Raw genomic sequence first — 27669 nt, forward strand, 5'->3', positions numbered from 1 at the left:
TGCGAATTTTTGACCAGCTCATTAGCTTTAAAAGTGCCCCCCCCAGTATCTTTTGAAAAAAGAGATTGTTTGGCCCCCAAAATGGTGAGATTGTGTAAATCGTTGCCAGGATCATCTCCCTGGGTCTTTGGGCTTTCATATGAGAGCAGAAGGGCTAAAAACTACAGTTGAAAAATGGTCCTAAGTGCCCCCGAAAGTTGAGGGTTGCCACTTGAAAAATGGCTGCAATCAGACTTCGGAAAAATCACTTTTTGGGGGGTGGTTTTGTTTTGTGGGAATAATTTAAAATGTAATTGGTTAACCCACAAAAAAATTGAAAAGAAATTGAAAGATAAGTGACCAGACAAGAATTTCATTTGTGTTTCAGAAATCTCAGGGATGTTGGCGTGCATGCTATTGGGCCCTGAACGGTGCGGATTTTACACTGTTTTCAATGGGGCTTGAATTAGTGGACTGGACCCATATGTGACCAATAATTCCAAACGGCGCCCTCACGTGAACAACTAAAATGTGAAACTTTTTTCACCCGGCGTGCATGTGTTGTACCGCCGCCGTACCGTCCGTAACCACGTTTGCTTTCATATTTGTCCTTTCACCTCCATAATGCCTTTACGGTGACTCTCTAGCCTCCTCTGTGATTTGTACAAGGATTGATCCCAGGCTTTAATACGTGGAATAAAAGTGAGTCTTGTTTTTCATGCTTGTTTGTGCAGTGTGCATGTAGGCCCTAGCCCAGGTTGGACCTCCGTAACGTAGTACAGTCAGCATGGAGTCCACCTGCCTGCACCTGGGCTTTTGGCCCCATTTAGGCCCCAGCCAATTTACGCACGTGAGGCCCAAGTGTGTACTACTATTAGTAATAGCATGACTAGGCCGTTTTCCAGTACTTGACTTCGGCTCCGTCTCAGGCTTCGTTCCCAAAACCAATCCCCGATCGTGGGCCTGAAGCGTTTAAACTCCATTGGATTACTGTAATTTTTGGCTTGCTTGCTTCTTATTTGATGTTCTGTGGCACTAGACTGATTACTACACTTACAACTTCAAAGTCAGATGATAAAAAATCAGTTGAAACCTAAGATGGAGCCGAAGTTGAGTATTGGAAAACAGCCCTAGCTCGTGTGCAGTGAACACATAATCGATATCAGCCCCAAGTTTGGTAAAATCGTGGTAAAATCATCAACAAAGAATTTAGGGCCGACATGGCCAAAGAAACCAACATCACCTGAGCACAAGGGGCTTTCACACAAATGAAACAATATTGCATCGTGCCTGTAGTTTTTCCATCAGTTATGATTTCAGTGAGAATCAGTCGTTACTAAAATGTCAAGATGACACGAATCTGGGATTGAAAAAAATTTCTATTTTTTTTTAAAGAAAATGCATGTAGGCCAGGGTCCAGGCCTACTTTAAAATGCACTGAACCATGTACCGGTAAACTCTCCATAGACTTTGTACATAACCAGCAAAGATGAGTCAGGCTTCTGCAGTCTTACCCATCTATTGGTACATGTACATCTAAGCTGACACTCAGCAAGGTCCACATCTGGACATTAACGCTAAGGTGGAGAGAGATGCTTGCGAAGCAAGGGGGCGTTATTTTTGTACAAAAGAAATGAAGTAAACATTAAATGCAAGTGAAAAAAAAAGAACTCCTATCTTGGGGCTAGTTGGCAGAAATGAGTGCCCTGAAGACGTTCACCGATGGAGCTGTTACATGTATGACATCTGCAGGACTTATAGGAAGGGCATTCCAGAGCAGAACTGCTGCTGGCATGGTTGGCATGAGTGAGAACTTATACGGGCACATACATGTATGTCCATAGAGGAATGAGCTGAGAGAGGCTGTAATCATGCTGGTTGGTAGTTTTTGAGTCTTGTATTTGTCGTGGGTGTCAGGAACTAATGTTGCTTACACGTAGGCCTAATTGTAATGAGGTCAGTGGTGTAGCCACAGGGGGGGCGGGGGTATGCGCCCCCCACAAATTTCCAGTGGCCCCCCCAGGTGCCCCCCACTGAAAAAACGGATGAATGGATACCGAATAAGGCTATCAAAAACTTAACCCAAAAAAGCACACCAATGAAAGTTAAAGCTCCCCCATAAGATGCTGGCGCCCCTTTGTGCCCCCTACCAGTAAAATCCTAGCTAAAGTAAAATCCTAAAATCCTACCAATGCATGAGGTTATGAGAGATCTTGTATACCGGGGTAGCATGGTTTTGATGGCGGCTTCCCTCTTGAATTGAAGTGACGCCCACTGCAGGTTTTTCAGCATTTCACTCACACTGTGTCCATTCTCTCGTAAATATTATACAAATCCAGCTGCTTTTTTTCTGGATAGCTTTTACCTGATTGATTGTAGTTTGATGATGGGGATTCCAAACAGTGGAGCAGTATTCTAGATGTGGTCTGACCACAGAGGTGTAATCTTGTTGTTTCAAGCATGGGTGATAGTGCTTCAAATTCTGCTTAATAAGCCCGAGCATCTGGTCGGCCTTTATGGTGATGTTTGATATGTGTTTTTCCAGGAGAGCTTGGATGTAAGGATGTTCATTAACTGGCATCAGTGCATCATCACCCAGGTGGTAGTCAAAGTTGGTGTTGTTTGTACATGTACTGGTATGTGGTGGGAGATTTGCATCACATGGCATTTACCAGAGTAAAACTTCCTCTACCACTTTGCTGACCAAGAGTGCAGGGTATCAAGATGTTTTTGAAGAACTTTGCAGTCATCCACAGTGTTAATTGACCAATGCAAAAGACAGTCATCGGTAAATAGGTGTAAAGATGAAATGATAGATTGTGATGTCATTGATGAATGTTAGGAATAGCAGCACTTGGACCTAATACCGTACCTTGGGGCACTCCAGAAAGAACAGCTGTCCACTCTGAGGCTTCACCATCCACTACATGTCGTTGGGCTCTGGTAGTGAGGAAGTTGTTGAACCAATTTAAGAGAGAGTCAGGCACTTCATAGTGATGTAATTTTTGGAGGAGCCTTTGGTGGGGCACTTGGTCGAAAGGGAAGTTGATCCTGGGCGTGTAATTTCACAATCCCATAATTTCTTTGGCCAAACAGCCTCCTTTTCATTGAGGAGAAAAAGTACTGTCAAGGCCCTTTCATGCGAATGAGCTTTAGCTTTCTAGAAATTATCCTTTGAATTAGTTTGATGCATCCCTAATTGATAATAGACCTTAAGTAGGCATGTTTCCGAAGTGGTATTGGAGGGCAGACGTTCGGTATCCCTATAGGATAGGCCTCAGTAAACCTAAAGTTAGAGGCATAAATCTCACTAAATCAACAAAAAAAGAACTCGCACATGCAACAGTTGCGGAATTGTGTATTTTATGGAATCATATTTCCTGCTGTTTTAATCTGTAAAGCGCATTGAGATTTTTTTTTTGCATTTATTAATGTAATGCGCAATATACAAAATAAATTATTGTTATTATTATCAATTTGTAGAGGACCCCAAAGTGTTTGGCTTGATCATTTGTGTCGTTGACCAATTGCTTCATATGTGATTGGTTGATCCCATGTACATGTACTGTATGCATTATGAAATCTCCAACTTTAACTCTCTTGCTTCAAGAAGTCTTCCATAACCACTGATAACCGTCAATTGGAAAGGAAAAGTGATAGACCAATGGCAGAATTATTGTTATATCTTGCAGTAAAATTAACTGATTGTGCTAGGATGAAGTGATCCAACAGGTTGACCAAATGGTTTCCAAATTTTCGTCTTACCACCTGCCATTTGTTACCACACCAACTGACACTTGATCACCGACTTGTGGTAAATGTGCTCGCCATGTACACGTACTGCGCTTGGCAATTTCAAAGAATATTTTGAAGTGAAAAGCAGTCATCAAGATTATGTGTGGAATCATGAATGCACTGGCACACATTGATGCAGACCTGATGGTGATCCCAAGGTTGCTAACTGTTGTGCATTGAGTGTTAGACTTGCGGCAGTGTGAAGTTAGTTCCTCGTTCCTCATCTGATGTTCGAGCAATCAGGATGCAAACCCTAACAAAGCTTTGTTAGGGTTGTGCATCCTGTGTGATCGCCGAATGTCAAACATTTGCTGATTCAACATTGAATATAAAAAGGGTACTTGTTCAACATTGAAAGTTGAATGTCAAACGAGGAATAAGTACAGTGTAACTAACTTACTTCACACTTGTGAGACTTGCACATTTTATGTGAAGATCATTTTTCTCATGCCTACACGAGATTCTTCTGCCAGAAAAAAAGTAACTTAGCAGAATGAAAATGAAAAGAGCATTTCTGAACGTTCTATTGTCTCTCTCTACTGGGCCATTCACGCGTTTCTGGCAAACGAGTAACTTGAGTTTCTCCAGCAGGCAGTGAGGTACATAATTTGAGCTTGTAGAGCATGTAAAAAACAGGCCTGCAGGCTTCAGAACATCAGCTATCCCTATTCCCATGCTCACATTCGTATTTAATGTTGGCAGCCTTACACATCAGGGGTCAAAATTAACTTCAATCTCTTGGGGGCCCTCAGGGCCAGTGGGAAGTGCACTGCACTCAGTGCACTGGCCCTCGTGAAAAATTTGGTGGCCCAGGTTGAGTAACATGTAATGAAATCAATCAGGCCCGCCACACATGCCCATTTGCATCAGTTGAACTTCTCTACCAAAACAGTTGATTGGCCAGCCTGGCTGGATTTAAATGCACTTTTTGAGGCAAAAAATCAGTTCAGCTTCTGGGTATGCAACCGATCCTAAATTTTGGCATGACCGTAAAATTTAAATTGGTAAATTAGAAAAACACATTTGAAAATTAAAAAAAAATTTAAAAATGCTGTCTTGACAAAAGGCCCCTCTACAACTAAAGAAGGTGTTGTGGTAACGCGGCAACCAGTCCATGCATCCCATGCAAAATAACATACAATTTACAGTACACATGCAACTTTACAACTGCACATCAAAAAAATGATGTCGCCGAAAGATTTCTACAAGTTAATTCCCAAAACTTGATTTGTTGTCTATATATGTTTTTTGTGTTGGCAAATTTAATTCGAGATTATATTGCTTGCACCTGACGATCGGCCCGATGTGGACTCGACATGACCTGTAAAGGTGTCATTGTTGGGAGATAACGTTAAACTGGCATTGTTAGAAAATGATACCAGCCACCATATCAGTACTCCGGTCCTTCACACGTGAAGGTCGTTCACACATGAACGACCGTGCAATAAACAGAATGTCGCGCCGTGTGCTACATATTTATCTGGCTCACAAGCCCGGTGCATGATAGCAGGCAATTTCGGTCACACTGACTGTGGAACTATACTTTGAATGCCGGAGTCCTGCGCGATGATTTGAAACACAAGTCGTAAAATGTGATGAAAGTTTTGAAATGTGGCAATGTTCCTCAAATGACCACTGTCCCGCCGGGCCATCATTTTTGGAGAATGCAATGGCCTGATGAACTTTTCGGTGGCCCCGTGCCAGTAGACCACTGTTGATTTTGACCCCTGTACATGCATTCATACATAATACCTTGCAGCTAATCCCCTTATTGATGTGGCATCAGGTCAGGTAACCAGACACCCATAATGTTGCAGTATCCGTTGTACTAGTGAACGTATTTTATCAGTCAATTTGACACAGCCTAAGGGGGGAAGGATTGATAATGAAGGGAGGATCTTTACCCCTCCCTTGCCATGTGACCCTGGGTGATTATTTAGTACCTTGTATTGCAGTACTTACTGTATACAGGGTAGTTATAATTAAACGTGGTACCTGTGAAGTAATTTCCAAAGTTTATACAATAATTGTCCATTTTTTGATTCTGGAGCTCATGAGATGCACACATCCTCTGTCTTGCATCAGGTGCGTGGGTGTGAGCCCCGCACTGAAAGTCTTTTTTTTAATCAAATCAGGTTTTCAGTGAAATCCACGTTTGATACATGAAAGAGTTTTTTTCCTTTCTTTTGGCAGGTTCCTGGCCCCGGAGGATAATATCGGGAAAAATACGGCAGTCTGAGATCCACTGTTTATAAATTTGCAAATTTGCCACAGCTCCAAAAATCAAATATGCTCTGAAATATCCTTTTGGTGAAACAGAAATTTACAGCAGGGTTAATAGGATTCAAAAGGTGCATTCTAAAGGGTTTCATTTTAAAAAGTACTGTATGGTACATTACTAATTGCATACAGTAGATCTTTCCTCTTTTAGGGTTCACTGTTACCTAAATTTGGTACCACGTGCATTGTTTGATGGAATTAAAAAGAAGAAGGAAAAACTGTAACTTGTAAAAAATTAAGGAAAAATGTAACTTTAAAAAATGCATTAGCCTACTTATCCAGCGGGATCAGAGCTGTAACTTGGAAAAACTTAAGGAAAAATGTAACTGAAAGAAATCGGAATACTTATCCAGCGGGATCAGAGCTGTAACTTGGAAAAATGTAACTGAAAGAAATCGGAATACTTATCCAGCGGGATCAGAGCTGTAACTTGGAAAAACTTGAGGAAAAATGTAACTGAACAAAATCGGAATACTAATCCAGCGGGATCAGAGCTGTAACTTGGAAAAACTTAAGGAAAAATGTAACTGAAAGAAATCGGAATACTTATCCAGCGGGATCAGAGCTGTAACTTGGAAAAACTTAAAGAAAAATGTAACTGAAAAAAATTGCGATACTTTTCCTGCAGTATCGGAGCTGTTGTACATGAACACGTACATGTAGAGCACAGTGGGCATAATGCATTATGACGAACATCATGCGTCATAGCCCGAGTATCACATCCCGTGACACTATGATAGTACTTCCTTTGTTGTATTGACAGGTGGTTAAATGTTCTCCGCACGGGAAGTCACCCTGAATTGTTTGGATTTAAAGGAACCGCTGCTGTAATGTTGTCTGTATGCTGATGTTTTGTTTGTTGGGTTGTTTATTTGTTTCCTGGCTTGTGTCTGAGTTTGAAAGCTAAAAAATGATGGCTTTTGTCAGTCAGACATGTATTGATACATGTACGGGGTACAATTGTGGCAGAAAAAAAGGACAAGAGATTGCAAGCTGATTACAAGATTTTGTGCAGTGTGTGTTTCAATTTCTTGGTATGTGATCTTTACTAGGGTGCACAGTATTGAGTTTTGCATAGCAGTTGCCTATTGCAAAGTTTACATGAAGCATGCTGTTATTACCATGGCTACTGTAGGATGTTTATCTTGTAAAAGCCTAAGCTTTCCATCAAATTCCAAGTGCGCATTTGCATTTATACTAAAACCAAGCCCTGAAAAGCCTTGCAAAAAAAAAGCTGTTTGTCTTTCTTAGCTGGCAACAACTGAGTTGAACTGGACCTGACTTGATGATAAATAAACTACAAGTAGATGGACGTGGAAAGGAACACTCAGAGTGCTCCAGAGTGCTCCTTTAAAGAGTCAGGCAGTAGAGTACATGTAGGTGCCTTATTTCTGCTGTGCATGTCTGGAACTCCATACATGTAGATCTCAAACCCTGAAGCCATCATGTGACTGCACAAAGTTCGACCCTGTCATAAGGGTGCAGCCAAAACTGGCACAGTCTGTCGCCCACAATCCGGTGCCTGCTCAGCTCAGTGAACTTCAGTGACCGACTTTGTGTGTTTGCCATGCAATCAAATACAATCTCCATGAACAGTACCGGGTGAAGTTCTACAGAGAAGATTTCAATTGCTGTGTCTAGACAAGTTATTAAGACTTGATGACAAGTACTTTTGGCAACTGAGGTACACAGGCTTGTTTTTCCCTTTGATTCCTTGGTGTGCATGTTCATACACGTGATGTTTCTTCAGTTTTACTAAAGTCGAAGTCTGTCTGGTGAGTCTGAATACAATATCCACATTATTGAGCAGTGCCATGTGTGGTTGCAATACAAAGTACGTATACAACTACATACTCGACTTGTATATTGCAGTGGGGGAGGATTTGAGTCCAGACTTGAACTTGAGTCCGAACTCGAACTTGAGTCCGGACTCGGGTCCTTTTCTTTGACGTATGACTAAGCACATACATGTGCTTTGCCTGTGGCTGTCAACCTCCAGAGGTGAACTCGCAATGATTCTATTCAAACAGCGGTAAATCACATGGACTTCTCTTTTCACTGTACAAACTTGTCAAAATCTTGATAGTTCAAAGCTTGACAGAATTATTCACATCCCCTGGGTTTAAATCATTAAGGTACATGTAGATATTCACCTGTTCAAAATCGGTGAAATAACCAGACCGCCTTAAGTGCCATATGTACGGTATTCGATAAATTAAGTCACCAACTTGTGACATTTTGACTCAAAATGGAAATATATATTGATGGGGGATCTTTTCTTTCTCAGAAACATTCCAGATTAGTAAGATGGACACCGAAAAAGTGGGTCTCGTATTTTAAAGATCTGGTTTACACCCTGTGAATCTCTCTCAAATACCGGTAGTTGTTAAATCAATGTATCGGTATGCAAGTATAGTGCCATTGTAAAGCAGTATTACTTGCTTTAGTATGGTGAAGGGAAATTTGTCATACAGGATTATATTTAATGCATCTATAAGATCCTAAACCAAATTCCAAAGCTCTTTTAGAAATGTTACACTGATTTGGTGTCCCCGTACTTGTACATATGAAACCCTGAACTGTTAGGCTGTCCGCACTATCAGAAAAGTAGTCAGATATTTCATCCTGTGCTGCCAAATATCGTATATTAGGTTTAAGTGTACATATGTAACTTGAGCCACTAACATTATTTGAACATATTTCACTCTTGGTAGTTAGTAATAGGCAAACAAATATCACAATGTAAGGTGGAACACCCAAGGTCACTAAAAGGAGATTACAAGTCAGGATGTTAAGCATGCAGGCAATATTGTTTATTAGTTACATGTATGTAACTTGTGATTTGTGTCCTGGTATGTTGAGTGAAACGTTCAGGTCCTCTGGCAGGAAAACAACCTGTAGTCTCTGCTCTCAGATGAATTGTACTGACAAATTCAGAAGATCCCTCTTAGAGATCAGCAGTGAAAATTGCAAGAAGTAGACTTGTTTGTACATGTAAGCGTCGAGGCATCTCAAGAGTAGGGCAAGGGGGTTACCCCCCAAGCACATCCTGCTTCATTCACAGGAAGGAGAGTAACCTGCAGGAAGTATCTCCTTATTACTTAAGAGCCTATCCTCAATACGTACAGCAATTAAGAGCATAGTGTTGATCTACTGGAAACTTATGAGAGCATGTGAGCCCCGTGATGGGTATTCACTGGATCTTGGTTTGAACCCTGCTTGAAGTAAGGGAGGGTCAATTTTGTCTGCATATCCTGCGGCAAGATTTGTTATTTTATGCAGTTGTCGAGGGCAGGGCACTACATGTATCCAGGAGTTTTTATTCAAAGTGAAGGATTTGGCATTTGGCCGACATCAGTGAAAGTGAGTCGGAAAGCCATTTCTTTCGTATACTTTGTTTCAATTTGCATTAGAGAGATCAAACTTGTGGTAGCTTATTGTTTTGATAAATCATTTTGGCATCCTGATAGATATGGGCATTGTGTGGGTAGAAATATTCTGTCAACATTAAATCCCATTGTTTCCATTATGCAAGATTCTTTTAAAAGCAGGTCATTCAAATCTGGCTCTTGTGATTTTCATGCTTAATGTAGAACTGCTTTTTACTGATGAGGAACCAGCTTCCCGGGAGAGGGGGGTGGTCCCCCCGTGACGGCCCGAGTTTGTGCATGAAACTCATTTATTTTAAAGAAAAGGAGAAAACTGGGTGTTCAAGTTCAAAGTGTGGATAAAAACAAGGTACATAATGTACATTGTATTGAGTTTCTGACCATTCACTTTGTTAAATCATACCAATCAGGCAAAACGGCTCCTGTAAATGTGTTGAAAAGGAAACTTACATACATGTACATTCATGTATCTAAATGAACTGAAACCACAGGTATGTACTGGTATTATATTGCACATTAGTAGACAGTATTGAGATACATGTAGACACTGATATTTCAGCGTTCCACAAAACCTTGATATTGCAAAAGTTGATAATTTGCAAGTGTCAAGATACAGATTGTATCTCACTTTCCATTGTCACAATGCAGTCTGTTGCCGTTTATAGATTTGTGGTTTGCATATATGTACAGATGTACGTAAATGGTCTGTATAATGTCACGTGGAAATGAATAATAAAAGCCAAGGGTTGAGGCGCTCGTTTTGTGGTTGATTCTTAAGCAACAAAAAAACAGTTTCAATTGATCCTTATCTAGTAATGGAAAACACATATGGTTTTGTAACTTGAAATTTATTGGAGTGTGTAGTCTTGCGAAAGTGTTTATATGTAGGCGACATTTACCCACTTTTGTTTTGCTTTATTTGTTCTTTTTTTAGACATGATTTGTGTTTTATATCAAGCACGCAGGAAGACTGCAGTCTAGGAATTCTTGATCCTGTGGAACTGGTGAAAGTTTTGGAACCTCCTAAAGTGCCTGATATCGCTTAAACACATCTCCTCGTGGCAATTCAAAAGAATCATGTGACAAGGCAGTTAAACCTTGTCTCCAGTACTGCATATCACCAGCCAATCAGGGAGCCTGTTATGCCAGCATGGGAACCAGTCCGGTGCCGGTACTCGCTATAACTTGGCAGCTATATAGATGAGAAGTGCGGACACTGTATTGTACTTGCCTGGACACATTCGCGAAGTGAGCACAACGTGTTTGCTTTCATTGCAACGTTTTGACATTTCTGTGCTTGTAAACAGAGATAGATTACCATCCTAGCGGGGAACGTAGTATTGGATTCCATCCATGCAGTTAGCAACAAATAACCCCCTGTCGTCCGTGATGGCAGTGACGGAGCTTTCACCGTGCTACAACACGACACGAGAAGAGCAAGTGGTGGGTATATTTTCAGACTTAGAGATCTCAATGAGTCAGTTCAGTATTTTAAAAAACTAAAGTCATTTTGGAACAAAACATACACAAGTCCACACAGGGCTGTCTCGATGGGGCAGGTCTCGCACGCACATCTGATTGACCTCAGACATGCTTCATTTTGGGGCATGTGATGTGCTGTTGGAATATTGGACTCGCTCATTTACCTGGAGTTCAGAATGTTAAAAATGACCCTAATTCACCGCGAAAACATGCAACTTGAAGTACGTTACAGTAACACCTTAACGGCAGATGTGACCTGTCACCACAAAATGAGTTCAAAGTTAGGGTTTTCTTAGACTTAAGATACATGTACATGTATTTCATTGAATTGTGGAGACTCAGAGCATTTCATTGCACTGCTGTGCAGTTCTGAAAACATTGATATGAACTGGAAAATGACACTTTAGAGGTAGTTTTTGAGGAAATGACTCTTGAAAATCCCACACTGTATTGAAGTGAGTAATCAGTCAGCTTATGACACAGGGCTAACACACTGTCAGTGTTTTCACAAATATTTAAAAGGGCAAAGACAAGACAAGCGGTCAAAGTACATTTGTAGAACAGGACCTAAAGCGTGAGGTTCATCCTGGGATAGCAACAAAAACCTGGCCAAATCTCTACAATGAACCAGTTGGGTGTTCCAACAGAGCATGCCCGGTATGAGGCTATCCGGGAACAGGTATGCATGGATGTGATATTCTGTCCTGTCATGCACGTACTTTGTTCCCGAAAGACCTTGGCTTTTTGAATAACCGAAATGGCTCATTGGCTTTTCTATCAAGGTATCTTGTAACAGGTCACATACAGTACAGCGTATTTAGCATGTACTTGTACATGTATGTTAGCAAGCTGGCTTTTCTGCTACACGTGTAAAGGTACATCTTTTATACATTAAGGAGGGCTTGTGGATCTTTGGTACTGTACATATAAGTTATGGTATTGAAACCGATTTAAACTCCTTGAGGAGGAAGAATTTGAGATGTGGAATGTCTTGTATTCAGTCAGAAGGCATGCAGCAAGACAAACACAGGTGGAAAAGTGAGTTCTCAACAAAGGTTTTGTTTCTTTACATTCCGTCCGTTTGACCAAACAAAGAGTTGTAGAAGCATTACCAACACTTTTCTTTTGAGGGAGGGTGAGGATTCTTTCAAATCTTATAAATTTGAACAGAGTCATTTCTGGAAAAAAAATCCACTTGGCCCCTCCCCCAGACCCAGCACCCCATATGCCACACGTATGTTCACCCAGCACTACCGGTGTATCAATTTATTTAATACGTGGGATTGTATGAGGCGGCGCGCGCATGACAGGCAGCCATAATCCTGTCCTGCCTCCTGTGATACGGCTTTGAAGTTTGATCAAAAGAGGCAGCGGTGGAGAGCCGTAGCCAGTGTTCGGTACTTGTGCATGCCGTAGTCTCATATGGAGACGCAACACCACGTGTTGCCTCTGTACAGTACAACATAAACCATTGAAAATATTTCTTGTAGGGGGTTTCCTGAAGATATACCCCACATATATATTTGCAATGGACGTTTGTAATGACACACTCGATAAAGCTAAAAGTGTAAAAGTTTTTGTAAAAGAGATATTGAGCCATTTCATGCAACAGCATCATTAGAAGTGAGTATCTTTCCTTGACATATCACCAACTGATTTTTATCGACATCATTAAACCCTACTAAATTCAACACTATTCAAATATCAACTGGACTTTCGGTTAAGCAGTGTATTGCTGTGACAGAATAAAATCACAGCAAACCTGATTTGTAAGTTCATTGAATGTGGCTTTAAAAAACTTTTGCAAGCTAACGACCATCAGGATGGCCTTTAGCTCAATGCTGGCTTCATATTTATGTGTTTCACGTTCTTGTGAAAACCCCAATTGCAAGAATATCATGATTTGTTTAGCACGAAGAGAGGAAGTAAACAAATTTTCACTGCTCGAAAAAGGCTACTGCGTATTTGATTACATAAGACATTGACTCAAAAAATAATCCATCAAACGTCTCGTTTCCATCACAAAAGCTGACTGGCATTCCCATGTACGACTCTGAACAATAAGCGAAACTAAGTTGAGGAAGGAAACGGACTGGTACATGTACCTGTCCACTTACTGTAGTTTCAGTTTAGTGCAAGGGTCAGATTTTGAAACAAGATTTGACCATATACGATGTGTAAAAACTAGAGTGCTAACTCATGTGCAAAGTGATGCCTTTTGGGTGCATCCATGTTTGGGCATAAACCTGTGAAAAACTCAAGATTTTATATGGCTTTTGTCCAGCTACATGTATGTATTTGCATATATACATCTGTATTCTAAAACGATATGTCAACAAAGTCGCAGAACTAACGCACAATCTGTTATGAGTGTTTCATTTTGCTCTGCATAAAGAATGCAAACGCATGTGCATATATGTATGTGCTGCAGATAATTTGGCCGTGACATTTTAATCGGATTTTTGCAGTACGCGATGTGCATTTGCAGTTTGAATACATAATTCCTTATTCATTCTGAGACTGTCAGATTTCAAATGTTCCACAAGCATGCACATGGATTCCAAATGTCTGCGCCCAGGACAGCTTCAAATTTTCTCCTCGCGGAAAATTAGAAGTTAGCACTCAAGGAATTTAGGTTTTACTAACATTCTGTCTGTTCTTTGACCATGTTCAAAGCCACCATTCATTAAGTTTGGAATTACAGGGGACTTTATACCAGTAGGTGACATATGTTCTAGTGGTTAGAGTTCGTAGCTTCTAATCCTAGGGTCAGGGGATTGAATCCAGCTGGTGGCAGCATGTTGTGATCTTGGGCAAGTCACTTTACCCCTGTGTGCCTCTCTCCATTCAGGAGTAAATGGGTACCTGTGAGGGCAGATTATATTTAGCCATTTGTGCCTGATATGGCAGCATCCAGCTAGTATACTACGCAGGGAGTTGAGTTAGTTTCAAGAATGGTCAGATGCTGTGAGCTCAGTGTACATGTACAGGGATAATGATGGTATATCGGCACTTTTAAATTACAGATACTGTAAGATACATGTACCTGTACTGTGCACCTTATGTGAACATTTTGATATTACATGTACATGTATTATTGTTATTATTAGTGCTGTTGTTATGTGATTTTTAGATAACTTGTCGACAAATTCTGATGTTGCCACTATTTTCTTACACCTTTTTCTCCTGTCATATTTTTAGCTGGACATGCTCCACTATGTCCATGCGTTCTTTGCATCCCTTAGCATTGCTGGTTCTCTGTCCGTTATCATCTATTCCATCGTCAGAAGAGTCGTCACAACATCAGAAGTAAGTCACATACATTTAGCCATGCTAATATTTTCCCTCCAACCTGCACAGACCTGGTTGTGTCTACACTGTTTTCTAGCAAGGGGGTAACCTTGTGTGGACCTGGTTTTGTCTGCACTGTTCTCTAGCAAGGGGGGTAACCTTGTGTGGATGTGGTTTTGTCTACACTGTTTTCTAGCAAGGGGGTAACCTTGTGTGGACCTGGTTTTGTCTGCACTGTTTTCTAGCAAGGGGGCAACCTTGTGTGGACCTGGTTTTGTCTACACTGTTTCCTAGCAAGGGGGCAACCTTGTGTGGACCTGGTTTTGTCTACACTGTTTCCTAGCAAGGGGGTAACCTTGTGTGGACCTGGTTTTGTCTACACTGTTTCCTAGCAAGGGGGTAACCTTGTGTGGACCTGGTTTTGTCTACACTGTTTCCTAGCAAGGGGGTAACCTTGTGTGGACCTGGTTTTGTCTACACTGTTTCCTAGCAAGGGGGTAACCTTGTGTGGACCTGGTTTTGTCCACACAAGGTTCACACAACCTGCATTACATGTACATGTGTATGTAAGATTCTTTTGTTCATGGGTCCACACTAGGTACAGATAAATATAAAGTTGGCAGTCTGCGAACTTAAAGTTGGCAACTGTTCAGGGCTTGTGGTAGCAAACGTTACTCCATGGTTGCACGGAATGCTGAAGCTTATGAGTTTGCAGTAGGACATTTCATACAAACTTGACCATTGTGAATCAGTAATTCATAAATTCCTCAGACAGTCTCCCTATTCAACAACATGCAACTTTGACCGTACATCAACATTTGATAATGAGAAGTGATAATGCTCGCTGCGTAAATCATGCGCTGGCACCTAGATACGAGAGAGCTTAATCGATTCTGATTGGTCAAGATTGGTCCGCTGTACACGCGGCTCGCCATGTGCACCAAGTCCATTCTTTTGGACAAGGAATACACCATAAAATGGACAGGGGTGTTCAGGAAAATCAAAGTGAAATTCCAGAATATTATCGTTGGAAATCCATCATATATTGAATTCTTTTAACTCTCTGACTAAAAAAGGTACTTATGAATGGGGATAAATATGTGCATGGCGGTTTAATACCGGTTCAGGAGACTGAATGCTGAAGATGCCCTCGCCTGTTGCTCGGACATTAGCCGTGTTCATTCTCCTGGGCCTGTCTTAAATGCACGTTTAAGACCGGCCTGGCACATATTTATTCCCTTACTTGTGATCAAAACAAAAACAAAACTGTGTTGCATTTTGAAGTACATGTAAGTAAAATTTTACTTCCACTGTATGTGCAAAGTTGGGTAAATACCATCCATTTTCATGTACCCTGTTACTTGTTTAAGGTGAGGTTGGTGAGAAATAGCCTACTATGTCCATTTCCTTTTTCAGCTGGGACACTTTCCACTTTTATTAAAAGCCCTGCAAAAGGTGGATGAAATCATTATGTTTATTAATAGCGATTCTTACTGAGGTTGGTCCAGCTTATATATAGGAATCTGATGATTAGTCCGTCGTGTTCCTGGGCCTGACTCACCCAAATGAAAATCTATAAATACATTATACAGTGAAAATATCACATGCCACTCCCTCTAGAATTTTCAGAAATGTTAAATAGTACTAGAAACATTGAGGAATTTGGCCCTTACCTCATTCTTTTTACAAATGCGCATGCATTTTGGGGTTGGTTTTTGTGAGTGGAGAACATGCATCTTCACAGGATGGTGGATATGTCCAGAGTTGACTCACTGTAAATTTCAAATTTGGGGTCCAGTTTCTTTCGTGTCCCTGTCACATGTGACACCCAATTTTGTGTAGAACTTTTCCTTTAATTTCCAAGAGTGATAAATTTATGCAGATCACCTTTCATGCAAATAAAATTAATTTGACATCAGGTTCAGTGGTATTACTACATGTATATCAAATTACACAGGCCAAGCAGAGCAGGGACACAAAAATGTCTCACATTTGGACCCTAAATGAATAGAATGACCCAATGTACGCATGTACATGTACTTGTGGTACATTTTTACTTGTACATGTACATGTATGGTCCTGCATCTAAACATGTACATGTATGTACTGTGTACGTACAGTGAATCTAAATTTACACTGTGAAACTAGGTACGGTAACAGGCAGGAGTGACCATTTCCTGGGTTGGGGAGTGGGTTTGTGCTGAATTTGTGGCAGGTTTATTTTAAATACATGTGCATGCACTTGTTGCACTTGTGCCCTTTTCTAAAAGAGCACGATGACACATTTTGGCCCACAGTGGAAAGGGGCTGGAATATCCACTTTTGGGGAAAGTTGAACGTTAGCAGAAGATCATTGCAAATCCTGGATGAGTCAGTGGAATGTCTGAGACCTGGACTCTGTGCCTCCAAAAGTCACAGGGTATTGGCAGAGGGAGAAAAATGAAGAGCAGAGACTAATTCAAGATCAATTTCTTGTGTCAGCACCTGTACTTGTTTATTTCAAATTAGTGGTATGCCTATAGTAGGTAAATACTGTACTTTACTCAAACCTTAGAATAGGCAAAACTATAAGCTACAATGTATAATACATGTACTGGTAATTGGATTCCTTCAACCAAAAATGAAAAGACTGTATTAAAAAACATCAATTGAGACCCAAAAATGTTACCCTTTCTTCTCCATTATAAAACAGTTTGGGGAATTTCTAACAGGTTTTAGCGTCTTCCCTGCGCCCCCTCCCCCCAAAAAAAGTTGTGAAAAGTATTTGTGTTGATAACATGTGCACACATGCATCCTCTTTAATTGAGCCGTAATTTTACATGTAGCCTCTGATTATTTCGTCTGTGTAAATCAACATGAGTGAGTGTTTACTTCAAAAGCAAAGAAAGAAAGAGGGCCTGGCTTTTTGCTCTTAGCCTAGTGATTCTCTTGGATAAGGTAATGAAAGAAAACAATTATTCAGATACATGTACTGTGTCATGGGCGCCCTAGCGAACTGAGTGCATTGTTGCTTGGTGCTTCATTGGCAGGTCCGTCCCCTGTTCCACCTGGCTGTTGCCGATCTGGGCCTGGCCTTTTGCTGGTTGGTGGGGGCAATTCTGTGGAATATCCCCTTTGATGGAGTGGGGTCTGTGGGATTCCGTGTCTGCACTGTGCTCCAGGCCGTCACTGAGGTAAATGACTCCATAGACCTCTGTTAGGTTACCACCTATTTGTGTGGGTGATCAGAGTTTGCGGAAAACATCAGTCTGGGGTTGGTGTGAGATTTTTATTCAAATTCTCGCTTTTAATACTTTGAAAGTGGGTGGTATTTTCATCTAGCGGTTTGTAGTGGTGTTTATTCTTTGGTGTCTTAATAGTTGCCAGAGACTACTTACCACTTTGCAATTTTGAGATTTCTTCCTCTGCTTTTGTCCTTAACTGCCAGCCATGGTTTTACCTGTCACAAGTTGGCAAAAACATGACTGAGATGGACAAGGAGCAGACCCTATTCCAATTGTAAATTACAAAAGAGAAGAGGAAGAACAGAAAAAAAAACAAGATGTTGCTCGACGTGAACAATGTTCACGCACATGAAGAAGTATTCATACAGGCTACCTACATGTACATTATGTACACGAACATTGTGACTCCAAAAATTGAAATTGAAAGATTCCTCCAAAACTTCAAATCCCCCCTCAACATTCATCCATTTCTGTAAAAGAAGACCCTTCAAGCAAAGTACTTTTTCTTGTCTAAACTTGCATGCCAGCGAAAGTTGAAATAATATGATTTCCATGTCTTTTTTTTCTCGATGCCCAGATGTTTAATGTCATCAGCTTCTTCCTTACTGTCAACTATGCACTGAACGTGTACCTCAGGTTAAAAGACAGACTCAACAGAGCGCATAAGCTGACCCTGTTGCACGTAAGACACCCTCTGTATACTGTAATAACCACTCACTGCTTACCCCCCCCCTCAAGAATTGGGGAGTCTGAAACCACAGAGTTCTGGCAACCTGGTTTCCGCAAAATTCCTAAGGGTTTTTAGACATTGCAGTTTAGAAGGATGTTGCTCAAAGCATTCACTTCACAGGCTGTACAGATGTAGCCTTCGTGAAAAGGTTAATTTATGTTCAAGGGAATTAGAGAATCATTTTAGGGAAATGGTCCTGTTTTCAGTGGATGGTTTTAGGCTAATTTTTGCTAAAGACACAAATAGCAGGTGATAAGCTAGGGTTCAATGCAGAACCTCAGGCCTAATATTTCTGGGTATGGGCACCATGTAGAACAAGTCACGGTTTCAAACGATAACTTTTTGGGCTGCTCGAAGTCCAGAGGGTGGGGGTAGGTGTGTGTCTTTGGGAAGGATATTTAGTTATAGGGATAGTGTTAGGTGTACATTATTGGGAACATGTTGTTAGTGGAGAGTATTAATCTGCAAGGTGAACAGAGGGAGTCGAGTACAATTTCTCCCCTGGCAATTGTCTTTGTTTGATTAGGTAGGGGTAGATCACACAACAAGGGCATCCCACTAAAGTAGGTGGGACACACCTAGGGCAACCTTTCCCCCATCAAAAATTCTTCACAGACAATGTGTTGCTGTGGAGCCTGGCGTCACCCAGGCTCATTATTTTCCTTACTCATTAGTTTAAGGCATGAGTTAATGCGAGCTGAAATTGGGTTTATGAGACGCACGGATGAACATTTCAATCACAGTTAAAAGCTAATTTTTAACTTTTTTTAAAAATCAGCCCACTTTTCCCCCAAAGTGCACCAGAATTATTGCTTGTATTTTCAGGCATGAGTCTGTTTTCGTTTGAATGTGCAACACCTTTCAGGTCTTAAATAATTGACAATTTAATTTTTTACCCATAATGCATTGCAGCATAATGCATTTTACACTGTAGAGGCATTGGCATGCATGGTGTGTGACAAGAGGGATACGAATTTGAAATCTTTTGCTGCTTGTAATCTTTGCTGAAGTACATTTACATACTCATGCTGTTCTTCTGACAGTTCTTGGGGTTTGCTTTGTTTTACAGACAATGACATCAATGAAATGGGTAATGAGACTGTTTTATGTCATTTCGTGGTAAGTGCACTCCACATGAACCATTGATATATCTCCTAAATAGTGCAGACCTTGTGTTTTTATTTTTTTAATTAAAAGAAACATTCATGAGTGATTTTACTTTTATTAACACCTCGACAATTACATTGTTATGCATACTTTTTGTTGAAAGTAAGAACAATGGGAACTGGCCTACAGGGTCAATGGTTAAAGTCAAGGTCAGGTGAAAAAAACAAGAAAGCTACATGGTAACTAATATGCCAATTGTTTCATGATTATTCCATATGTACTACACAATTTTGGTTTTAATGAAATGCCAATGAATGGTTTCAGTGAGGACAAGGAAGGTTGGTTTCAGAAATGAGGTCAGAGGTCAAGGTCACCATTGTGAATGATAGAAAATTATTCGTAGAGGATAACTTTAGATTCAGTTTTGTTTCTACTATTTCCATTTTTAAGAAACAAAACAATGTTGGGTACACTCGCCTATAATTGCAGGTTGGTTTAAGGATCTACAGTAAGGTCAAAGGTCAAGATTACCGACTCGAGTCGCAAAATAAAGTGATTTTAATTGACTCAGCAATTGTTTACCAAGTGAGTTATTCTCTTCAGACTGTTTGAAATGTCGTATGCACAGTACAACCTTTTGATCTCAACTGAAGTTGTTATTATTGGCATTGGATTAGGGGTTTAATTATAAAAATTAAAGTGAAAGGTTAAAGGTCAGCATGGTTGATGATTGGTTAGGGTGCACTGAACCAATTCAAGCTCTATTGAAAATAGTGTAAAATCAACAAAGTTTGGAGCCCCATGGCAGGCTACTGAGGTCCTTAAGGCCTCTCAAACAAAAACAGTGTGTTATTTGGTCCTTCGGATTTCATTTCATTTTCAATTTTTAGTGGGGTAACCAATAAATTTGGTAATTATCCACCGAAAACAAACTCACCCCCCAAAAAGTGAATGTTCCCAAGTCTTCCCAGCAGCCATTTTTCAAATGGCATCCCTCACCTTTCTCAGGCTCTTCTGACAAATTTTCTTTCACATGTTTTTCTGCTTTGCCCCCAGATGGGTGCCCCTGAATATACAGAGATGATCCTGTGCCATACTTACACAATCCCACAATTTCTTGGCCCAAACGGACCCCTCTTTTCGAAAGAATCTGTAGGGGTACTTTTTAAGCGCCTCGGCCTGGTGGAGATTTTTCCTTGAATTCGATGGGACATTGCACCCTTAAGTTCTGGCAAACCATTCTTTGTACAGGGCTGAGAGGATGTAAAGCTGTACAAGCTCAGTTATTGTTTTTCAGAAAAGCAAAGGCATTGACATTTAATAATTGAAAAGGACAGGTATTTTTGGGTCCGACATTTGTTTGTTTTAGTTCATCTACGTCCATAGTATTAGCACTGAACTGAAGATTTGTTAGGCGTAATGAAGTCACCTTTTGATATGACAGGTTACTACCCATCGCTGTCATGACACCAGTGGTTGTGGTGTATAACCATCTGAGAGCTCAAGACCCATGTACTGAGTGAGTTATAACAGATAAAGCCTTGTGCCTTGTACTCTAGAGCTTTGACACTAAGATCCTACAAGCTTTCTTCGATGCTGTTCTGTAAAGATTTGTACATTGAGATACCTCCTGTGTGATTTTTTTTATACAATAAAATTGGCGATATGGATTTTTGGTACAAGGTTCTGTGCATCTGCATGATGTGTTGCCCCAGAGGGATATCACCCTTAGAATGGCTGTTTCTTCTTGCTTGGAACCCTTATAAAGCTTTTCGTCCGTCCTTTTTATGAGTCCGCCATTTCCCGGCTCTTGACTTAACCACCTCCTCTCTTATCCTTGCCCCAAACAGTGCCAGTTGTAGTCTAGGTAAATGGGACAGCTCCAACATGGTGAGCTGTGGGTTCAAGTGTTGCTGTGTCTCAAGCCCACAAGGGTCTCGTTGTGCTCCTCTCCAAGCATTGAATTCATTTACTTGTACGGTTGTTGAATCATAGCAGGTGCAATTTATGTTTTCTTTCAGATGTTTGGTACTGTTTTTCAAGCCTTCTGTTCAAGGGGTAAGCAAACTTGTAAAGAAAAGAATCCTCTAATACATGATTTTTGTTTATTGATCTCTGAAGAACACCTTGAATTTGTGCTGCATGTATATCTATTGCGCATCACATTGGAAAACCTTTGGTTGGAACTTGGGTCGAATCAGGCCAAATGATAAACTGTTTCTTAACTTGATCAAAACGATCAGCAAGTGGCTGCCAGCCTGTTGATTTTCTTGTCTGCCTGACAAAATTTCTGACTTTTTCAAAAATGATCAGTTGACTTCAAGCTGCATTTGTTTTGGTTTTGTGCAGAACAATGGGTCCTTTGAGTCCTGGTCATGGGCACATTACGGTGCAATCTTCTTTGTCATATCGTTAGTGCTGAGCATGATGGCCATTGTGGTAAGTGCATCAAAAAATACTCCACGCTCGGGGAGATCTGTCATCGAGTTTCATGTCTGTTCATTTTAGTGTCATTATGCAGATGGTGATTCAGAGAGTGACATGTTTCAGTTTCTGTGCCTTTCGTCACCACTTTTGTGTTAAGATGCATGGTGTTTTAAAATTCTAAGCACATGTTGGAGGACATACATGGGACACAGTACCTATTGCTATTATTATAGAAAAGTAGTTGTCACAGTGTTAGTTGGCAAATAGTGTGGTGCTCATGGCTCAAAATTGGGTCACACTTGCTGCACATGTGAACACGAGTCTGCAGTGTCAGGTCAGCTATTCGTGGTGGGAAGTTGTAAGAACTGAATACATGTTGCGTTGGGACAAATTTTGCCAAAAAAGGTTCCTTACACCAGATTGCCTTCACATTCTTTTTGCCTTGGTGTAATTGATCTCATTCTTCCCAGACATTCTACGCCATGTCAGCGCTATTGTACAGGCAGCTCATGAAGAAGAACGGTAAGTGATCGTCTCTGCGTAGACTCTTTGTGACAGTCCATTTTCTTGCCCGGCAAATTCACTGTTGCAGTCAAAACCAGTTGAGCAACGGTTACAGACAACGTGCATCGAAGGTCATTTCACCTTTTAACCTGCTTTTGGGAGGGGAACCTTTCTGTGTGAATTCATAAGCACCATCTGCCCCCTACAGATTCCCAATGGCTTCTGGGTGGAGAGAATCTGTTGCAGTGAAATACCCTGCTTAGGGATACCAGCTTTGATACCTGTTTTTTTTGTCAGGGCTGCTTTTTATGCTCGCCTCGTAAGTTCAGTCTTCCATAAAGTCCCACTGGCTTCAAAGTGTAGAGAAGTACTTGTAATAGTGGCAAAATGTCCCACTTAGGAACACTTTCCTCACCCTGTAGCTGGGTTTGAAACCCTTCTTCAGCTGCTGATCCTTTCACTAACCTCTCAAAATTCCTTCACTGTAATCACTGTAACTTGAGTTTTTGTCAACATTTTGGTTTAGTGTGGACCAACAAGCAGCGCAAAGCTCTGATCGAGCTGTGCAAGCGAATCTCCCTCTACATATCGGTCTTCATCATCTGCTGGATCCCTGGTGAGAATGCATCAAATATCTCCTCTCTAGCTTCCTGCCACGACTCACCACTCCCAGATGGCTGGGGGTAGGGAGGGGGGTTGTCCTTGATCAGAACTTGCCAGTGTGCACTACTGATGTTACTGATTGTGGAGGAGATTTTTTTTTTTTTAGCTTGCCCGATCAGGCAGGCCATGCCATAAATTTGCCTGCCCGAATTAGATCACCACTTGCCCAAGATTTCTCGGAATCCACGATTATTGTGGTTATTTAATTTAGGCCTACTGCATGCAAGAGTCTTTTATTAGGCCCCCGATATTGTTGTGCTTCCAATTGCATGCCTCTCAAAAATAGGGTCGGTAGGTTGGAAATTTTTTGGGTCAATTTTTTTGGTCAATTTTTTTTGTCCTGATTGAATGGCATGAACGGGAATGACAGCTTCCAAAATTATCTCAAAAAGTGATGAACACCTTGCTTAATCTATGTAAAAATTTTGACAGGCGACAATTCACAAGAATTGTGGGCAATTCACACAGTGTGACTCAGGCAATCATGACGGCAAACTGGCCAACAACTATCGCGTGGTAAGCGTGCGTGAGGCATCCAGACCAGTAGGCGAAAACCTTGTGCTGCAGGAGGAAATTTGTTGAAAGACACTTGCGTCAAGTACGAGCAAAACAAACTCAAATTGTGGCTTTAGGGTTGCATGCGTGTATGGCCGATGTAGAGTAATCGACCGGAACGTACAGTACATGTATAGACTGGTTCTAGTTGCTACACTTCTTTGCATGGGTGCTGCGCAGCGGGAACCAGAGCAGCTGCGTTTAATGCATTGAGCTGTGGACACGTGTTTTCACCACCGCGACAGCAAAACGTGAATGAGAACTGGTGAAAATAACGGAAGTGTCTTTCCAAAAACTGCAAATGTAAATACGAAAACATACAAAAACAAGCATTTTAACGTGAGAAAAAGTTATTGAAAGATATTTTATGAAGACAGAAAAGACATCAGCTTTTCTAGACTTGCCCAAACGGGCACACCTAGTTAGAATTTTAATTGCCCCAATGAAAATTTGATTGCCCAGGGCTATCGGACAGGCGACTCATCGCGGCCTGACTTTGTCAAATGCTTTGCAGGCAAGAACAGTTGGACTACAGTTTAGTTAAGTGTTCAGGACCAGCTCACAGAAGTTGGTTGTGTGAATCACTGGTAATCAAACACCTGGTCTTCACTGCATTGTGGAGCCCAGCCAGTACCACAAATTATCTTGATGATGTTTCAACAAACACTTGACAGGTGGCATGTGTAATGTCTGTCATGGGGGGGAGGGTGGCTTATCGCTCAAGATTTTTCTGGATTTCAGGATATTTATCCACAAAGTGATGGCCACATTTTGCACTCTTTTAGAAAACTGCATGTTTAGTTGACATGGAACTTGACTTGTTTCTCTTTTATTACCCGATCTTGGCAGCTCTGGTCTTGAATATTATGGATCTTCAGTCCAAAGAAGGAGTGTCCTTAATTACATATGATTGGCTGTACGTCCTGCAGGTAAACATTCCGCTTAGGTTATGCCCTAGGCTTTGTTAACATTCAGATGAAAATTGGTCACACATTTGAGTAATGTGAAACATGTTTGGCCCGGAAACATGCTGTGAGTTTGTGAACATTCCAGTGGAAAATAGGTCACACATTTGTGCGCCCTCCCACCTCCCCTGAAACTGGAGTTCTCCACTCTCTGGTCATTTATTTTTGGTGCAACAACAGGGCATTTAGTTGGTAACACCATGCTTCCGTCATTACCAAGTGACTGCACGAAGGAGCTCTGACAGTGTGCACAGATGTCGGCAATTAAATGATATTTTTAAGATTATTGAGAAAAAAGCCTGCCATAAGAAACTTTCAAGACTGGACCCAATAACAGCATTTTTGCAGTACTTTACGGTTCTTATTCCACATTATGCATCAAAGGCTTTATATAAACCATACATGTACTTGATAAGGCTGTGTTATTTTGATGTAGAATTGCTTTGTTGACCATTTTTCCCTGTCGTTTGTTTCCCCCAGGGAGTCACAGGACCTAGTCAAGGCTTCTTGAACTGTATCATCTACGGCTGGACTCGAGCCACCTTCCGCCTGGCCAAGTCTCCACAGGACATGCGGCCCATCCTGCGGCAGTCCTACCGCATCTATGGCACGGCCAGGTTCCCTAAGGCCCCAGTCTCGAGGCAGCACACCACCCAGTCAGCTGGCTCAGAGTTCTCTGATGACACCTCAACTGGCGGGAATCCTGTGTCGGCCGTGGAGGTCCAGTCTCCATGAGCACAGAGGCTTAGCAGATCATGGCTACCAAACGGAGGGGCTACCCCCAGGGCCGGATGGTCAGGGTTTTGTGACCCACGGTCACAGGGTTCCAGACTTGTCCAATCCAGCAGCTGGTTACATGCTGTGACCTTGCGCAAGTCACCTTTATCCCCAACTTGCCTCTCTCCACCCAGGAGTGTATGATGATAAAGTTAAGGCTTGTTACCGTGGCAAAAACTATCGCCCAAAACCAAGCCCTAGCTACAAAATACTCAATTTTGAAAATTTTAGAAAGTTCATCTTTACTCGCAATCACTTTTTGTACAGCAGTTTGAAATGAAACAATGAAAAGTTACTTATCTCGGCCATTTTTTAGACCAGTGTAAATAAATACCTTTATGCCCACTATTGCCAATTACTTATGCATTACTGAAATGATATAAATATCATAGCATATTAATCACTAGCATATTGTAATTGATGAATTCATAGCTTTTGAAAAATATAAAAGTCATATTTTATAGGTGAAGTGACTTTTTAATATACAAGCCAACACGTAATTTGTAAAAAGGTAAATGTGTCTTTTTAGATATTTAATTAAGTATAATTGTGCCAAAACCACTTTCATTTATTTTTGGTATATTACTTTTCATTTAAGTGTAGAAAGAAATATTCCAGTGCAATAACAAATGCTCAACAGTGAAAACCAAAATGCATTGAAACAGTTGTTGAAAAATATCCCAGCAATAAATAATCCCTCCTTGACAAACTGCAGAAATAGTTCCAATGGGCAAACCTTGCCCGCAGCACGTGCTTACAAATAGAATTAACATTACCATGCAGAAGATTTTAAGAAGTGGTAACAGCTGAAGCAAAACCTAACAAGCGTGAAAGTGTGCTTTTCAAAGTTCCATATTACTCGTCCAAGACTGTACAGCTGATCTCGTGTACATTATTTATATGGTTAGGTACATGTATTTTACGAATAACATCAGGCTTGTTATTTTTCCTGTTTCAAAAGGATTATAGGATTTTTTCTCCTTCCATTTCCTATTATTTCCTTCATTGTCAACATTCTGTACTTCAGTTTACTGATGGGGGGGGTGGTCTGCAGAGAACTTTCTCCAACTTTTTTTCCAGGGTCATACATCATGTCAGTAATGTATTTTTGTGTATAAATTACATGTAGTTCTTATGCAAGTAGAAGTTCAAGTCTTATGTCTTGACATGCTCGGGAACATGTTCTATTCAAGTGATGTTTTGTTCTGCCTGTCATAAATGTAGAAAGCCATTTGACTTCCGTTTTTAGCTGATCTGATTGAGGAAAAGGGTAATTTAGAAACATGGAAGATTGTGTGTTTTTCCTGACAAACGAGGGCACTGTTGCTGTGACGTAATTTCAGGAAGGATCCAGAACTGTTCATTTTCACAACTCTCTGTATAAAAGTATAAAACCGGAATTTATGTATTAGAAGTATCTGTAAGAAAACCTTGCTCATTAGCCAACTGTGGAGGCTGAAAGAACAGTGAATCACCCAACACAACATTGGACAGTAAATCTAAAATAATATGGAAATAAATATGCAAATTGTACTAGCATAGAAACTTAAAACTCATCAAAACACCCTTAAAAATGGCAAAACAAAAGAAATTTAACATTCAAGAAAACACAAAGATGCGTATAGAAGGGTTGCACTGAAAAAAAGACATTGAATGGCCTTTTAGTAGGAAGTATACTTGAAAATGCAAAACGTTTTTTGTGCCTTTTAAAAGTTTTTCGTTATTTTGAGTTTTGTATTAAATATACACTAAATCCTCAAGAACATGGCAATCCCCTGATCAGCTGACAGAAGCTTTTGTTGTTGCTGCTATTCAAATTTTACATTTTCAGATAAAGCTGCCTGCCAGTTGTGGAAAAATGGGTAGTTCATTTGGCGTCAAATAGCCTCAGGACATCAGCTTTAAAATTCCTGAGAGCTCAGCATTATAGAGACACGTGAAGACAAGATCAAACCAACTGATAGTGGGGAAGAGTGAATTCGATCAGGTACGTGTGTCGATCGACGTGGGATACGAACCCATTTTTATAAAAATTGTCCAAAACCAGTGCAGAATCCACTGCTGTTATGTTGGGTAATTACAACATGATAGCACAAAAGTGAAACAACATATGTGTAAACCATTACTTTGTTCTGGCTACATAATTATTCAATTTGAACATTTATAAAACAAAGCTAACATGTAACATAAAGACTAGACTGGCAAACATATTGAGAGTAAGAAACATTAATTCTCAGTACAGCACAAACATACAAATCATATTAAAAATCTTCCTGTCCCCAGTCTAGAAAGAAACAACCAAAAAACAACAACAAACAAAACACTCCTTCGTACAGCGGGTCTCCTCTTTCTCAGAGTGGCACCCCCGGGTTTCAGCATTGGTGGCGCTGTTCATATGAGCACCAAATCCAAAGAGGGCGCTGCGTGCACGTGCGAAACCTCACAGACATAAATAGGTAGGTACGTTTATGCGAAAACTCGTCAACTTCTGTCACAATAAG

The 27669-nt window shown here is 40.8% G+C and overlaps 1 protein-coding gene and 1 non-coding gene across 13 annotated transcripts; one reads left to right on the top strand and one right to left on the bottom strand.

The window, feature by feature from the left end:
- The first annotated feature begins 521 nt into the window (after positions 1–521).
- On the top strand, positions 522–26939 carry LOC110981996 (transmembrane protein 116-like). 12 transcript variants are annotated; one of them, XM_087140886.1, is made up of 14 exons: positions 522–681; positions 9648–9792; positions 10378–10886; positions 14127–14234; positions 17246–17389; positions 18018–18122; positions 19240–19289; positions 20722–20796; positions 21299–21335; positions 21627–21716; positions 22175–22226; positions 22735–22824; positions 24276–24355; positions 24872–26939. In XM_087140886.1, exons 3-14 carry the CDS (start codon positions 10797–10799, stop codon positions 25124–25126), a joined length of 1176 nt encoding a protein of 391 aa, XP_086997012.1. In that variant the 5' UTR covers positions 522–681; positions 9648–9792; positions 10378–10796; the 3' UTR covers positions 25127–26939. The 12 variants fall into 12 exon arrangements, with proteins under 12 accessions (XP_086997012.1, XP_086997009.1, XP_086997014.1 ...); XM_087140885.1 differs by lacking the exon at positions 522–681 and adding an exon at positions 7458–7738; XM_087140883.1 differs by lacking the exon at positions 9648–9792.
- Positions 18700–18854, bottom strand: LOC147798136 (U12 minor spliceosomal RNA). Its single transcript, XR_015426581.1, has one exon. It is a non-coding gene; the product is annotated as a U12 minor spliceosomal RNA (small nuclear RNA).
- Positions 26940–27669: the final 730 nt, after the last annotated feature.

Source organism: Acanthaster planci, linkage group LG09 (genome assembly GCF_054643075.1).
Source record: "Acanthaster planci isolate LZ-2023a linkage group LG09, COTS_SCS, whole genome shotgun sequence".
NCBI classification, from domain to species: domain Eukaryota; kingdom Metazoa; phylum Echinodermata; class Asteroidea; order Valvatida; family Acanthasteridae; genus Acanthaster; species Acanthaster planci.